The sequence below is a fragment of the Schistocerca americana genome, chromosome 2 (genome assembly GCF_021461395.2).
Source record: "Schistocerca americana isolate TAMUIC-IGC-003095 chromosome 2, iqSchAmer2.1, whole genome shotgun sequence".
NCBI classification, from domain to species: domain Eukaryota; kingdom Metazoa; phylum Arthropoda; class Insecta; order Orthoptera; family Acrididae; genus Schistocerca; species Schistocerca americana.
Genome location: NC_060120.1, coordinates 289,359,071 through 289,375,880, shown reverse-complemented (window position 1 = coordinate 289,375,880; position 16,810 = coordinate 289,359,071). Strand labels below are relative to the sequence as shown.

At 36.2% G+C, this 16,810-nt stretch overlaps 2 protein-coding genes across 7 annotated transcripts in view; one reads left to right on the top strand and one right to left on the bottom strand.

Annotated features, from left to right (window-relative positions):
- The window catches only part of LOC124594331, an 86,283-nt gene extending 80,012 nt beyond the window's left edge, over nucleotides 1-6,271 (bottom strand). For 2 of the 6 annotated variants that reach the window (XM_047132698.1, XM_047132697.1), the window contains exon 1: nucleotides 5,850-6,271. The gene's annotated coding sequence lies outside the window, so the exon portion shown is untranslated. Of the gene's footprint in view, nucleotides 1-5,314; nucleotides 5,332-5,849 lie in introns of those variants that run through there. The other 4 variants (XM_047132693.1, XM_047132694.1, XM_047132695.1 and 1 more) reach the window with 4 other exon arrangements.
- Nucleotides 6,272-6,614: 343 nt separating this feature from the next.
- LOC124594839 (probable ubiquitin carboxyl-terminal hydrolase FAF-X) overlaps nucleotides 6,615-16,810 on the top strand; it is a 300,957-nt gene continuing 290,761 nt past the window's right edge. Inside the window, exons 1-2 of the mRNA XM_047133291.1 lie at nucleotides 6,615-6,944; nucleotides 7,746-7,911. Of these exons, the coding sequence (XP_046989247.1) occupies nucleotides 7,840-7,911 (72 nt within the window). The 5' untranslated portion in view covers nucleotides 6,615-6,944; nucleotides 7,746-7,839. The remainder of the gene's footprint in view (nucleotides 6,945-7,745; nucleotides 7,912-16,810) is intronic.

Here is a 16,810-nt window from a genome sequence, read left to right as displayed (position 1 = left end):
GCTGAATGAAGTGTGTTTGGCAATCAAAAGAGCAATGCCTGAAGGCTTCAATGACTACAAAAGCAGAATTTTGTCAAATGATCTTTCACAAAATCAAAATAAAGTCTGGCTGTATGTAAAGGCTGTTAGTGGCACTAAAATTAGTGTCCAGTCACTCAGGAATGAGACTGGAGCTGAATTTGAGGGTAGCAAAACAAAAGGTGAACTGCTTAACTCCGTTTTCAAATGTCCCTGTACAAAGAAAAACCAAGAGAATTGTCCAAATTTAATCTTCATACCCCTGAAAAGGTGAATAAAATAAGTGTTAGTGTCATTAGTGTTGAGAAACAGCTGAAATCATTGAAACTGAACAAAGCACCAGGGTCTGATAGAATCCCTGTCAGATTATACATTGAATTTGTGGCTGATAATCTACTGTAGGTCCCTCAAACAAAAAAGCATACCCATTAGTTTGAAGAAAGCACCGCCCACACCCATTAACAAGAATAGTAAAATCAGTGATCCAGAAAACTACAGTCCAGTACCCCTGACATCGATTTGTTCTAGAATCTTGGAACGTATTCTGAACTGAAACGTAATGTGTTTATAATTTTGTTCATAGCTGTTTTCCAGCAGCTGCAGAACATATCAACACAGCTGATGATTGATTTTTTTTCCCCTTTGTTGATAATGAAGTATCTCTAACAGAGTGACCTCCTTCAGGCCGACCAGCATAGATTCCAGAAACATAGAAACATCAATCTTGCGAAGTCCAACTCACACTTTTCTCAAATGACATACTGAAAGCTTTGAATCGGAGCAGTCTAGTAGATGCAGTATTTCATCATTTGCAAAAAGTATTTGGCTCAATACCACATCTATACTTATTCTCAAAAGTACAAAAACATGGTGTATCCAGCGAAATTTGACTGTATGGAGGACTTTTTTGTGTAGGGAGGATGTGGCAGGTTATCTTGGATAGAAAGTCATCGTCAGATGTAGAAGCAACTTCAGGTATGCCCCAGGCAATTGCGTTGGGAGCCTTACTGTTCGTGTTGTATATTAATGACCTTGTGGACAATATTAATAGTAACCTCAGACTTTTTCCAGATGATACAGTTATCTATAATGAAGTACTGTACAAAAGAAGCTGCATAAATATTCAGTCAGGTCATGATAAGGTTTCAAAGTGGTGGAAATATTGGCAACTTGCTTTAAATGTTCAGAAATGTAAAATTGTGCAGTTCACAAAATGAGAAAAAATATATTTTATGATTATAATCTCCATGAGTCACAGCTGGTATAGACCAACTCGTACAAATACCTGTGTGCAATATCCTGTAGGGATATGAAATGGAACAATCATACAGGCTCAGATGTGAGTAAAGCAGGCGGCAGACTTCAATTTATCGGTAGAATTCTGGGGAAATGCAATCCCTTTCTGGAGGAGATTGCTTAAAATCACTCAAGCAACCCATTCTAGAATACTGCTGAAGTATGTGGCACCCTTACCAAAAAGGACAAATACAAGATATTGAATGTATAAAGAGAAGTGCAGCATGAATGTCACAGTTTTGTTTGACACATGTGAGAGCGTCACAGTGATGCTGATCCCTATGTATCACTCGTATAGAGATCATGAGGACAGAATTAATTACAGCAGGCACAGAGACATTTAAAACAATCATTCTTACTGCACTACATACATGAATGGAATGGGAAAAAGGGCTAATAACTGATGCACTGGAATGTACCATTTGCCATGAATTTCATAGTGGTTTGCAGAGCACAGATGTAGATTTAGATGTCCAAGACTTTTGACATTGCTGACCATACAACACTACTAAACAATCTAGGAGCACTGGGTGCAAGAGGAATGAATGGTTTCAGTCTTACAATGTGCTGAAAGTTGATAGTTCACACATCTGTTGATGATAAATTTTCAGTAAAACAATTGTTAGACAACCAACATATACACACATTTGTTCTTCAGGGTAATGTATTGAGTACAATTCTGTTCTTAGCATACATCAATGACTTTCCAGACAGTAGTATTATGAAGGGATTAGATTGCTACTCGCCACATAGCAGAGGCATAGAGTCACAGATGGGCACAAGAGTAACTTTGTGTACACAGTTTCAGGGTCTGCCTTGTTTCTTGTGGCAGAAAGACCAAGAAAATGTACCTCTACACAATTTTTAAACTAGCTTAATGATTGCCTCCATTTATTGGGTAGTACCATCATTTTTATCCTTATTATTAAGTACAAAACGAATTCTTCGTTATTGTCAAAGTATTTATTACATTCTTGTGCTGCAACCTACAACACTTTTAGTTTGCAAAATATTATTTCAAACGTTGCACACACATTGTTGCTGTACTGTGGCTGGAGACACTGCTCTGCACCTACTGATGTGTGTGTGTGTGTGTGTGTGTGTGTGTGTGTGTGTGTGTTTTTTTCTGAAAATAATTTTTTTCCACAAAAGGTTAAATGATTAGCAGGCTTTTCATCGTGTCTGACTCCTCACCTCTTCTAAGCTGTGAGAAACAATCTATCCATTTCATAATATTGTTGTTATCCAACCCTTGAATTCCCTAGCAGTATAACACAAGGACAGAAAGTTCTCTTCGGTGACCACAGCAACATCATAACAGCTGATGAAACACACCCATTTCAGAATGGAAATTGAACCCTCAAGGACATTTACAATTAGTCAGTACACCTTGTTCAGAATAAGTTGACGATTCACACAGTGGCCAGGAATGCCAGAACACATGCTTTGCCCCTGTGTAGGACTGTTGGATGGGGGGGGGGGGGGGGGGGGGCAGCTGTGAGGAGAAGGCAGCATTGGCTGCTTCCCACAGTGTTGGCACCATTATCCTCAACTAAGTTTACACCAATACTTCACATCTAGTGGTAGTTTCATATTGGCTGCACTCTGACACCGATAGATACCTTTCAACCAATGCCAGTATTTTCTGCTTCTGGCAGCACCAGTAAAAATCATCAGCTTATAGGAGATACACTGTATGTAAGAAACTGCCATTGAACATAAATAAAATGAATAGTATGCACTCCGCACAAAGATGGAAAACAATTATGGCCCTTTAACCTTTGCAGTAACAATGTGGGGGGTGAGATCTACTGAAAATTCTGTACTTTTGTCATGTGCTTCATATTTTAAAATTTTGAAGAAACATAATTTTTCAGTAAAATTTAAGTCTTAGCGGCACATGTGACTTTTTGCAAACATTTGTCATATTCATATTTTTAGGTTAAGAGTCCTTCTTATAAATCTAGATATCTTAAAAAACTGTATTGTGAATAAAAATCAATGACAATGAATGAAATTTGTACTTTTTGTGCTGATTAAGATGTACCCCTCCCTTACACATTATGGAACATATATTGGTATGCTAAGATTGTGCTAAAAAGTATTTTCAGGTTTTCCATCAGTTCTTATTTAAAGAGTAAGTAGTTGTTAAAAGTTAACAATCATTAACAAAATTTGATTTTTTAAAAATATTTGTGGCGGGCCCCTCCCTCCCTCCCCCCCAAAGCCCTTGGTATTGCATGTTACAGAAAATGTATTGGTATTGCTTTGGTTAAGCATATACGTCAAACTATAGATGATGTAACAAGCACAAGATTTTTAGGGGTGAATATTGACTGCCAAGTAACACGGAATGTACACAAAAAGACATTGGCAAAAAGAATGTCATCCGCATGATTTACTCTTAGGGTCCTCATTTGTTTATGACAGCGAATGTCTTGTGGTGACACACTTACTCTCATGTATACCCAATTCTTTGTCATGGGATTCTTTCCTGGGAATTGAAAACACAAAACTTCAATACCATTTTTAAACTGCAGAAAAGGGCAGTAAGAATAATAACAACAAGTAGTCGTTGGAACGACTAAAGAATTGTTTAAAAAAACTGAGAATTCTTACTGAGTCAAGTACCAGTCTGTTGTGGGTATCATGGTATCAAATCAGAGAAAATATTACTAATATTCCTACTTATGGGTATATCTTACAGAGATCTCAGTGCTGACAGATTTGAAGGAGTGTGTACAAGAGCATATACGCATGTAGTGTCTTGCAGAATATGAATGTAACAGCAAAAATGCTACCCATCATGCTACATCTCATTTACAACTTTATCTGTGTTAACATGAAGAATTGTTTCTGTACGAATTCATCATTTTAATTATTCTCTAATTATATGGTTATTAGCTACTCTACAATTACTTCTAACTCTGTGTACATAACTTCAAATCATGTCCTGTACTGTTTCTTGTGACAGACAAATCAAGAAAATGTAAATCTATATATTTTTTAAACTAACTTAATTACTGCCTCCATTTATTACCTAGAATTCTCATTTTTATTTTTATGGTTACGTACAAAACATTAACATTTCCTTTATTATTCAAAAATATTTATTATGTAATGGCATTCAGAAGAAATTGTCCAGTCAGATCAAAAACTCTTTGGATAGGCCTCATTCAGTTTTAGAACAAGTCTCTCAAATCTTATTCAACCTGTGCTGTAAGATCCAATTTTGATTTGATATTGAAAATAATATTTACAAATGCCAAGTTGTCTGTGACACCATTAACAGAACAATGGGCCATAAACGGAGCCCATCATGAAATTCTATGAAGTGATGGCTGTTCCCGTGTTTTCCTATGGAAGCAAAAGCTGTGTTAACACAAAAAATTTCCAACAGCACAGATGATGTACTTAAGGCAAGTCTGCAGGAAAAGAAACACAATTACAAGATATCAGAACAGAATTAAATATTTTCAACAGGAATGAAAAACTGCAAAGTATCCTGAAGATTGCAGACAACACCTCATGAGAATGTCAGGTCACATATCTCCCCAAAAGAATCTGAATCACAAGCCATATGAGAAGAGAGAGATTGGAAGACCTAGGGAATAAAATAGGAATGATTTTCTTTGTGGGCACGGGTCAGGCCACAGATTAATGCCTGAAACAAAGATGATTTATTACATGCTTGTGCCACAACCCACTACACTTATAGTTTGCATAAATATTATTTCAAATGTTGCTCCACTGTGAACTATGTAATATCTAACTGCCCTTTCAAATTCACTGTGTGTCTTCAGAAACCTCATTTAACAATATTTTGAAACCAAGGAAGGTTTCTAATGGCAATCATCAATACTGCACTATGAAAACGCATCACATTTATTAAAGTGGTAATTTATTGTTTACTGTTTTGACTGAGGTTGTTGAGCATAATGCAACCACAAGGGAAACACATATAATGTGATGCTTCTGTTAGACATTCATCATGACTCACGGCACAGCATTGCACTGTCGATGTTTTTGAAAAAGATTAACAAACGTAATTTCTACTTGCAACACACAAATTCTGTTTCAGATAAAAAAAATTAACATTGTTATGTTCTTCATTCGAATACTTGGTGGGTTGCAGCTTTATGTCGTAACATTAAGACACAGGGAAAAAAAACTACACAAACACTATTATTAAACGGAGTCACTGACATTTGTTCGCTTCTGTGATATTAAGACTTTATCAAGCGTTATTTCCAAAACTTTTTTGGGCGCTGTTGACCTTGCTGTTTAGTATCCAAAGTTGTATCAGTCCAAGAAATTTACTTTAAATATAGAAATGAATGAAACGGGAATAACAGGCTTGAAATACTATACGATGTCTAATTATCTAAAATGGAATTACAGTAACTACTATTTTTATTCGTGATTCGCAACAAGTAAAGCTACGTAAGCGACACACGCTACGAATATCTGGAGGAGGCAATTTCTGCTATCAATCAAAGCTTTCAACACTTATTTACAAAGCGCCGCGTACTTACGATATTATATATTGTTGGTCTCAGAACGGTTTCGAGCTTGCAAACAGAATTCTTTTCTTAATATCTAATCAAGATCGAATAAGTCACCTATATTGTTTACACACTCGTCAAGCTTTATTCAGCAATGTTTACTTCCGTAAATTACGTATCTCGACCGCATGCCTTGATTCCATAGCGGACACAGGCCGTGATTGAGTCGTCAGTCGTCGCGTACCTTTAAATCTACTAGGCGGCACAAACGCAGTACACTTTTGCGCAGTTGCGATCGGATGGAAAAAATTACACAGATTTCTTTATAATTTTATCTGAAGAGTTCATATTTGCACGACTGACTTCTTCCCGACAATGCCAAATTTCTTTAACTTCAGGAAAGAAAATTTTATGTTGAGTGTTTTCGTTGTGTCGTTGGTACTGGGGGCGTTTTATTAAAAGAGCGAAAAATAAATTTTCTACTAGCATCAGAAGATCAGTGCCATTTACGAACGCTAGGACTCGACTGAACATACAAAAATCCGTTCATACGTCTGTTGAGTTTCAGTAGAATATTTGCAGGGTTTCAGATGTTTTTTATAAATCGAATGTTGACAGTCTGCATCTATGATAGCTTTGAGGCATCAAAGAACACGACTGTAGGGAACCACGGTTTAGAAAAGGTGAGCAAAGTTAGTGTTGTATTCTGTAAACCTGCCGTACTTTAAAGAAACAGCATCACAGAAATCGATGGCTGAAACTGAGTGCGAGGAGTTACTTTCTCGTTAAACAAGAAGCGGTGATATATCAAGTGACACAGCTGATAGAATGAAGTAGTACATTCAAGTAGTAATTGACTTCTCCTATCAGAACCTGGAAGGTGTTTTATCAAGTTCTAAGCAAAATTATTAAGAATACTCGTACAAACAAACAGTCTGGAAAATCGTATGGCAACTCAAGCACTTGAATTAAAGCTCTGTATTACCGGTGACTCGCGCAGTCGTGTTTACACAGTGCTGCGAAACTTACGTCAAAGTGAAATGGTTTTTCCCAGAACATTCGTGTAGAAGATTAGTGCATAAATCTGTAGTTCTGGGGGATGGCTGGCAGAATATTGTCGTGCGAGTAAGTTAAAAATTTGTGTCAGCGCTTAATCGTTCTTATTTTACGTACTAACTCTTTGGACTGATCATTGCTAAGTCGCCATTTTGTACGTAGCCGGGCACAAGAAATAGAGTATTTAGGAAGAATTATGACGGTTGGAGTGTTTGCATAGACGTGAAATACAGGAAACTCGTAGACCTAAAATATTTTGTGCGCCGAGCGTGTGACTGTTCCTGTTTCCTGCCAAAAGAACATCGGACGTCCGTGCTTCGTATTTGCCATATTTGAAGTCTATTGAAAGACAGCAGGGTCTCAGCAGACTGAAAACTGTTTCCAGGAGCAATATTCAAGCCCTTGTTTCGGATCTATGCATCAGAATAACCACTTCACAATAAATGAGTAAACTAATCCTGCCATTACATGTCGGATATAGAGAGCGCTCTTAAGGCGTTGGACTTTGTTGGTATTCTCAAGATATTTCGTCGAGAATAACATGTGTGCAGTGATCTGTGTGATATCGTCATGCCCTGTATTGACATTCATGTAGTGTTTTCAGTTCTGTGAAAAAGCCAAAGACATCAAAACATTGAGGAATGAGACATCGAAGTGGGGGTCATGATTAGATGTCAGTGCATTTTGTGCCTTTATGTTGGATATTTTCCAATGTTGTTGACGTCAGAATATTATGGCATTTATTACGACTAATCGCCTCTCAACATACACGTCAATCGTAAATAAAAAAGCTAAAACAAAATTTGCTCATTTTGTATTTTGACACTTAAGGCATTAGTACACAGACAGTTAATTTTGTTTGTATTTCAGGTAATGTAGATAGGAAATATCAAGACTTATGTACATACGTTAGTTTTTATAAATTCATGCCGTCAACCCTAAGGACTGAAAAACAATAGCCAAAATGACTATAGCCACTAGAGGACAGGGTGTTGCAGTAGATCCACCAGATGGTCAACTCACCACTCATGGCTCAGTAAGTACTGATTACGCTTATTGTTTACTTTTTTCCCTTGAGAAAATTACATTCGCATCGATAGTTGCATATTGGCTTTCGTTAATCTAAATGAAATTACACAATTTCGATGCGTTATGACACTTGTGTAGTCTTTTAATGTAGCACTAAAAATATTCAGTTTCAGCGGTTTTGGATACCAGGTGAGTTTAGAGTGAAACATAAGAAAACTGCCAACAGCTGTCAAATCAATTATGAAAGGTGCCATTGTGCAACATCTTTTCCTCCTTTGCAGGCCTAATGCTATATTTAAAGTGGAAATTTTATTCTAGTGGAATCATACGTAATTTTGTTAAAACTTCGATACACTGAAGTGTTTTTTTTTTTTTTTTCGAATATAAATATATTTATGTATTTGACTCAGTAATATGCAAATCAGCAAAACAAATTCCATTTCATTTACTGCTTCAGCCAATCATGTTAGCATCTTCCACACTCAGCGTATTTAGGACTGTCTTCCTTTTCTCCCCAAAACACAACAGATTCTAAGATTGACTGATTGGAAAGGAAGGTATTCAGATACAGACTGCTTGGCCTTAAACTTACCTTCGAACGTTGCAATTTGTTACAGATGTGATAAACATCTTAAAGCGGACAAAACTCCCATGTCGGGGCACAGATTCGATTTTCATAGATTAGGACTTACGGTCTTTTTTGCATTGAAGATGCTGTCTGTGATTCTGTCACTGTCCACTATGTTGTGCATGAAGATTAGCACAGCCCCACCAATCTCAGCATTTTAATACCTTAAGAAGTTGACCTTACATTTTATATGAAAGACCACAATGTTATATTGTTGCAATGTCAGTGATAGTGTATAATTTTATGAAATCACAGCCGCCAACATGCAAAATCTTTGTTCATCTTTGTTGTTTATGGCAACAACTCTGTACTGCATTCTAGGCTATATGGCAATTTGGTGCAATATATATTGTGTAGTAGACCCCCATCCATGCAATTTTCTTAGTTTAAGTACATTACATGTACACGAAATACATCGGAATATATTTCGATAATTTGTCCATTGTCTAATATCTTCCAGTTTTAGTTATTATACAGAAAATATGTTAAAAATGGCAAAATGCATTTACAAATGGCTTGACCGAAACCACAACCTGTATTGGTCCTTCACTATCGTCTTCAACAACACTCAAATTGTCACATTTCAACCTAAGGTAGTCCTTGGCCTACACTAGACATGGACTCGCATTCGGAAAGACGACGGTTCAATCCCGCGTCCGGCCATCCTGATTTAGGTTTTCCGTGATTTCCCTAAATCACTCCAGGCAAATGCCGGGATGGTTCCTCTGAAAGGGCACGGCCGACTTCCTTCCCCATCCTTCCCTATTCCGCTGAGACCGATGACCACGCTGTCTGGTCTCCTTCCCCAAACCAACCAACCAACCAACACTAGACATTTGTCACCACAGCCAAGTTTTCAATTTTCAAGGGGGGGGGGGGGGGTGCAGTATTGTAGTCTAGCCATTGGGAGCATTGGAAATAGTGATTAAGATAAATAATCTAATAAAAATTTAGGAAATAAAAACATTGTTACATCTGGAGTCTAGCAGTTTATTTACATGATACAGTGTGCAGACACCTATGCAGTTGATGAGGAGAGGACAGGTAGTTGGCCGTTTTAACAGGGATCACAGCTAACAAAACAATGGAAGTATTGTGCTCAACATTTTTATTCACTAGGATGTTCTTTCGTGCGATTGTATACAGTGGGCACACAATAACTGAAATATGTGACTAAGCGCATGTAGTAATAGTGATGAAAGGGGCTATTACATAATATAAGTAGCACGTCAGATTGTACACCTCTGAAATGGGGCTGAAACACCAATACTTACAATATACTTAGCTTGAAAGATATTATTAGTCTCTGGAATTCTGCAGTGAATATATTCACATGGAGGTAGGATACAACAGCCTCAATTTGTGAAGCAGATCTTAAGCATAAAAATTGGCAACAGAAAGGGAGGTTCTAGTTCTGCATAAATGTTTCCGAATGATCTGAAGTTAGTATCGGGGGAATCTTTTTGTTGATGACAGTACTGGCTTTGTCAGCTTAACATATGGAAAAATCGTAAGTTATGTATAAAGCTAATTGTCATGGGTAAGGAAATTATATCTGATAAGGAGAAACCAATTTCTTGAATTTGGTTTGTAAATTGTGTTAAAAAGAAAAAAAAGTAAATGTGTTATATAAAGCAAGGTAGCATAATTGTGTTGTTTGGCGGAAGAGGTCATCCAGTCATTCACTTGTATAACTTTATTTTTTGTATTGTGCATAATTGATTAGTTTATTGGACTTGGGGATGTGATGTAATGTGGTGTTTTCCTCATCTGCTTGTCATGAGAGGCTCATTAATGAGAATGATAGGATAAAAAAGAATCTTAAGCAAGAAGCAACAGTGGATGCATATACACAGTTGATATTGTTAAAACTGGCAGCAGGAAAAGTGTAGTGGAAGAGAAAAGTGGCAGTTCAGAACTCAATTCTCAATAAGAAATACAATAACACAGACAGTAAAAGCAGGAGTAAGTGAATTGAAACTGATTTATGTGCTTGTAAGCAATTGTGCCATTGTAAGAGATATTGTCAGTACATACATAAATATACAGGTGGTTAATGTTATAAATATTATTACTTTGATATTGCCTGTATTGTACTTGGCATATAATTAGTTTCATTATGCAGATTGCATAATACATATTAGGTTGTTCCGACTTACAGTTGGGTCATTCCATACCAACTATTACAGGAAAAATGTGCTGGGCGAAATCCCTGATATTTAGTAGACCCAAAAACATTTTCAAAATTTTTTTTATTGTTTACGATTTAGAAACAGTGGTCATTTTTGTTTCAGGCTGCAAGAGATTTTTTTAACAAGCATCAGTGGTTTTTTAAATTATTCAGTAATGGGTTGCCCCAGATCTTTCAAATAAGAAGCATTTATTTCAGCAGACACTGGACCATAAATTAAAACCACGATCACCTTGCTGAATGTATTTCTTGATATATTTTTAATAGCTCAAAGGTATTGATAGAAAAAACATTAATTTTTAAACTGTATTTTTCCAAAGAAGGAGTAATTTCTCCGTCTTAGTATTTTTTGTGATGTTACACTACGCAGTGTAGTCACTTTTTCTAGAGTATTAATGGCGATAAGCTTAAACTTAACAAAAAAAAACACTATTTTAAAAAACAGATTTTTGAATTTGTTATTCTTCAGCCCTGCAATATCTGTGTTAGGGGACCAGGTAAAAATCTGAAAATTGCAAGCTTAATAGACCTTTATGTTATCAAATTTAGTACAAATTTCAACTTTGCCATTCAATGGGAAGTTACAGAAAAATTACAAATATGAGTCAAAAATACATTTATCTCGCCTAAGGATTGAAGTATATCAGTTATATAATTTAAACGCATGAAATTAAAGTAATGAATGAATGAATGGTTGATTGTTGAAACAGTCCTCTGCAGAAAGTTTCTGCAAGCTGGCAGATAGCATGTGAAAGACTGTACAGGATCATAAACAAGCCTGTACAACTCTGTGTTGTCTTCCCACTTCCACCAACATATTTTCAGTCACACTCAGTTAACAATGAGCACTTGAAGTGTGGGGTCTCAGTGGTCTATCAGTGTTCTATTAACAAAGCTTGCCGTAAGAGTGTGTGGAGTGTTTCCTGAAGACATTATTGTAATTGAAGATTACCGTGAAGGAGAAAAAGTCTTGTTTTACTTAAGAGTTGGCTCAGGGGCTAACTAAATGTGCATGTCTCATGACATTAAATACTTAAGAAATTTCATCACCTTTTTGGTCAGTCTTGCTTGAACCCTTTTAAGAAACATAAGAAGCCTGTAACAAAAGGGGTGAGAGAAATAAGGTTTGATCATTATTTTAAAAATGAAAGTTCTTTTATCAATATAATACCAGGGAAGTCATTCTGTCCAACATGTTATTCTAAGATATTTGTCATTAACAAAGATTGGGACCATGACAGTTAACGTAAAGCATTTTGTGACTCATCAGAAACTTTAGAAAAGTGGATTTAGCTTGTGAAATCTTAGGTGTATGGCCTGCTAGTAAAAGTAAAAAAAACTAACCGAAGAAAAAAATACCTTTTGCATTGAATGCAAATGTGGAATAAGTGGCAGCTACTGTCAAAAAGAATTTGGAAGTTTCATTTCAAAACAAAAGTTGTGCTAAACCATAAGGAAGTTGTAAAAATTCTCCAATTGAGTGTGATGATTTGATAGAAAAGCTAAAGATTAAGTGTGGAATTTCAGACAAAGAGGATAAAGTTAAGATTATCAGTTTACTGCCAAATTCTTAAGAGTCGAGCCAAAAATGGCGATGAATGTAATGTGTCAGCACGTTTGGTTAAATTAACAAGGCAGTTAGTAAATAAGCAATAAAGAAGAAAAATGCATCTAATTTCATAGATGAAAACGTGATCGAGAAGGTTATTAGGTTTTATGAAGATGACAATAACAGCCGTTTGATGCCTGGCAAAAAAGATCGTTTGTCTGAAAGTAAATAGTACTAAGGTTCATAGACAAAAAAGGTTAATGTTGTGTAGTTTGAATGAACTATTGACTGAATTTGAAAAAGAAAATCCTGACATTAAAATTGGATGGTCGAAATGTAGTGAGTTGAGACTGAAATTGTGTGTTGTTGCAGAGGCATTTGGCACCCATAATGTTTGTTTGTGTTTGTTTGTTTGTGTTTGTTTGTTTGTGTTTGTTTGTTTGTGTTTGTTTTGTATCTTCAGGACACCAGTTGATGATAGGCGCGGCCAATCTTAGTTGACTATAAAGACCTTTTGGAAGTTCTGGTTTGCAATATGGACAGTTACAGTTGTATTATCACGGGAAAATGTTAAGACTGTCCAGGCAAACAAGTTTTACTTGACATGTTTGAAGACCGCGAAGATGATGATTTGATGCCTGACAATATAGAATACAAACAATGGGTGACACAAGGCAGATAGGAACTGGTGGCAATTACAAAGTCATAAGAAGGGTTTTTTGAAGTGTTGGTAGCTAACCTTGAAAACTTGAAAATGCATCATTTTATTGCCAAAGCACAGGGTAAATTTCTGAAAGACAAAAAGCAAACCTTGGCGATTCATGAATGCACAGTACTTACCGAATTTTCTGAAAATTACTCCTTTGTTGTTAAAGATGAAGTAAAAGGGCACCATTGGGTAAACAAACAGACCACAGTTAATCCATTTGTATTCTATTATAAAAATCAGTGTATACTAGTGTGTTCCAGATTGTGTGTGGTAAGTGACTACCTTGAACACAACGGTACAGTGGTGCACACTTTTCAACTGCAATTAACAAACTATATAAAACAGCACCACCCTTCCATAAACAAACTGATCTACTTCTCTGGTGGTTCTGCAAGATAATATAAGCAAGCTGTCACAAAAGCTATTCTGCAGCAGACCCACTTCAAGAAATGTTTATAAATTCTATAAACAATAGGTAAAAGGGATTATCTATGTTTTTGTAAAATGCGAGAAAATAAAAGAACTCTACACCAAAGTCTTGGAAGAAAGATTCACCACTTGTCTGAAGATTAAAGGCACCCCGCCTTTTCATTGTTTTATGCCTTTGTCACACAACTTACTCAAGTATAAGTTCACGTCCCCTGATAGTGAACTTCATCAGTTTGGAAAACTTATACCACTGACTCTTCAAAATGACACAGTGGCTTCTGTTAATGGTGAACAGTGGTGGATTGTTGACACTGATAATATTGATTGTCAAAACAAAGCTGTGTTGTTACACACCCACTAGGACCAAGGACTTTGTTTAAAAAAGTTTAAAAATGTGTTGAAGCTGTCTGTCCTGGAATTTACAGCTGTGACTGAGTGAACTTTTAACTTAATACCCAAACTGACCGATGAAATTTCTCTGTTGTTGAATGAACAACATAGTAAAAACAAATCGCATGAGAACAAGATAATGTAATTAGTTGGCTCATTAAAAAAAAAAAGTGATCATAGATAAGTTTGTCTTGTGACTGATACACTTTATCTATTAGTCCAGATATTGCAGGTATTAAGAAATGTATTTTTGACTCATATTTGAAATTTTTTCCCATAACTTTCCATTGAATGTTAAAGTTGAAATTTGTACTGAAGTTTGATATCATGAAGGTCTGTTGAGTGTGCAATTGTCAGATTTTTATCTTGTCCCCTAAAAAAGATATTGCAGGCTAAACAAGGAAAAAAATTTAAGTTTGTTTTTTAAAATAGCGTCTTTTTTTAAGTGTAAGCTTCGCACCATTGGTACTGTAAGAAAAGTAACTACACTGTGTAGTGTAATAGCACAAAAAATATTAAGGGGGGTGAAATTACTCCTTTGGAAAAATACTGTTCAAAATTTGAGTTTTTTTACATTTGTGACCAATAACTTTGAGCTGTTAGAAATATATTAAGGAATACATTCAGCTCGCTGATCATGGTTTTAATTTCTGGTCCAGTGTGAGCTGAACTAAATGCTTCTTATTTGAAAGGTCCCATTACTGAATAATTAAAAAAAAAAAAAAGAAAAAAAAGAAAAGAAAGCCCGCAGATGCTTGTAAGTGCAAAAGAATGGTTGGGACCTGAAACTAAAATGGTCACTGTTTCTAAATGAAAACCAGTAAAAATAAATTTAAAAATATTTTTGAGTCTACCAAACATGGGAGAATTCCCCAGTGGATGGATTATGGATTGACTCAGTTGGTTTTTTCAGTCCTAATTATACCGAAAGATAGGATTTCTCATTGGGCCTTTTCATTAATTCATAGTGTAGAAAGTTTTTTCTTTTGACCATGTTTCAATCGCAATTACAAATTTATTTTCATTCACTTCTCATGTAATATGATGTATTGCGCCCAAGGGCACATGCTGGCAATGTCTTGGCTGTTCCTCTGCTGGCTCTCAAAGTTGGGGTTCTCAAAACATGACTGTACCAAAGTGCTGACACAGATGTCCAACTTCTGGGAGTGTGCATTAAAGAAACTTCAGAGATTCGAGAAAGGGAACTGTTCAGTTGTGAAAGTGGTTACACGCATAGTAAATCCTCGGAAGAAGCACTTAGTCTGATTAAAAAGAGAAAAGAGATATCTCACAACAGGCTAACTTTGAGGGAAGGCGAGACGACAACCGAGACATTACCAGCACAAAATGTTGCTGGGGTGGACTGTGGGTAGAGTGGTGTCAGTGGGAGGAGGGTGGAGGAGGTGATGCATGTGCAACTGTGCCAGTGTGAGAAGAGATAAAAATCTGCACCAACTCCTAGGCTATCTGTTCATCACCATGTCTGATGTTGACAGCATGGTTGTTTGCCAAAATATCGTGCTCATTGGACAATGACATCCAGCCACTCACCCATAAACTGCTTACTCATGAAGTATGATGGGAGAAATTAGAGTCGCAGGAAATTATTTATTGTGCGAAATTTAAAAAGGTGCATCATATCACCAGCAGAATTTTTGGAAGAAGAGACCTTCATAACTCATCACTAAAGCTGCCAAAATTTATAGTGTGCAGCCACAAAAGCAGATCATAAAATTTTTAATCAATACAGTTATTGTGTTTACTGAGCAACTCTTCCAGTTCTGTAATTATAGTGAAAAAAGAGTACGATGGTATATATAGCACAGAAGATAATTGTTTATGGTGCTTAGGAATGAATCCTTAATTCTTAGAACCCAAGATATTTACTTAGCTAAATACAGTCCCGTCCTGTGTGCACTTTATTTGGTGGTGGCTGTTTTCATCGTTAAATTGTTTGTTTGGAAATATTCATAACATTGCTAATGGTCAGTCAGTAATCATAAATTTTAGTCTAAAGTAATACATTAAAGATAACTTATAACTTGGAACAACTCAAGAAATTTAATTTCGCCTAGAAATTACACTTTTTAATGTAGGATGTACACATGAAACATTAGGGATACTGAATTCATAACATCTATGGTCAGAATGTTAGAGAGTCTTGGTGTTCTTTAGTGTAATTCTGATGTGTGCCTTGTTTGTGAGTTTGACTACAGTGTGCACTGGAGTTTTGTGTTTTGCAATAAGAATGGGAAAGGAACTCAGTGGCTTGAACACTTGAAATTAAACACTTGAAAGTGGTAGTCAGTACAAAGGACCAAGGAGTATAGTCCTGTTGGAGAGTTGAGACTCAGTTTATCAGAGAGCATGCTTTTTAAAATGCTTCATACGACTGGCTAAATTTAGATGACCATCAAATCAACACACAGGGAAGGAAAAATCGCAGTCTAAAGTCCGAGGTGAGAATTAAATAATCCCAGCAGCAAAGGTAACAACTCACCATAAAGGTGATTCATTGATGGGCTCATAAACAAGATGAATAATGATGGTAGCTTTTGGACAAATCCTTGTTCAGAACTGTGGAAGTGAGATACATGCACATACATGCTAAATGGTCCTGGCTGATATCATGGGAAAAAATTGTGGTTAGCTGAAGGATTGAGGTGAAAGTTCCTTTGAAGAACAAAATACAATTGACTACTTAACACAACTGAAAAAAGGAAAATGAAATAAAAATTGAAAACTTTGAACATTATGAGACCCAAGAGAAGGAACAGGAAACAGGAGGAGAGTAGTAAAAATTTGAAGTGGATGTGAAGGTGAGAAAAATCGAAAGAAGAAGGAATTGCAGAGGAATTCATATAAGCTTTTAGGATTGTTATTAATGTAATTTGTTGAATAAAAAACACTGTATACAGATTTTAAATTAGTGCAGTCAGCAGAACCAGTCTCAAACGTCCTACATTGTGTTTGGAGATGATAATCTGTTACTTGGACCAAGTTCAATAGC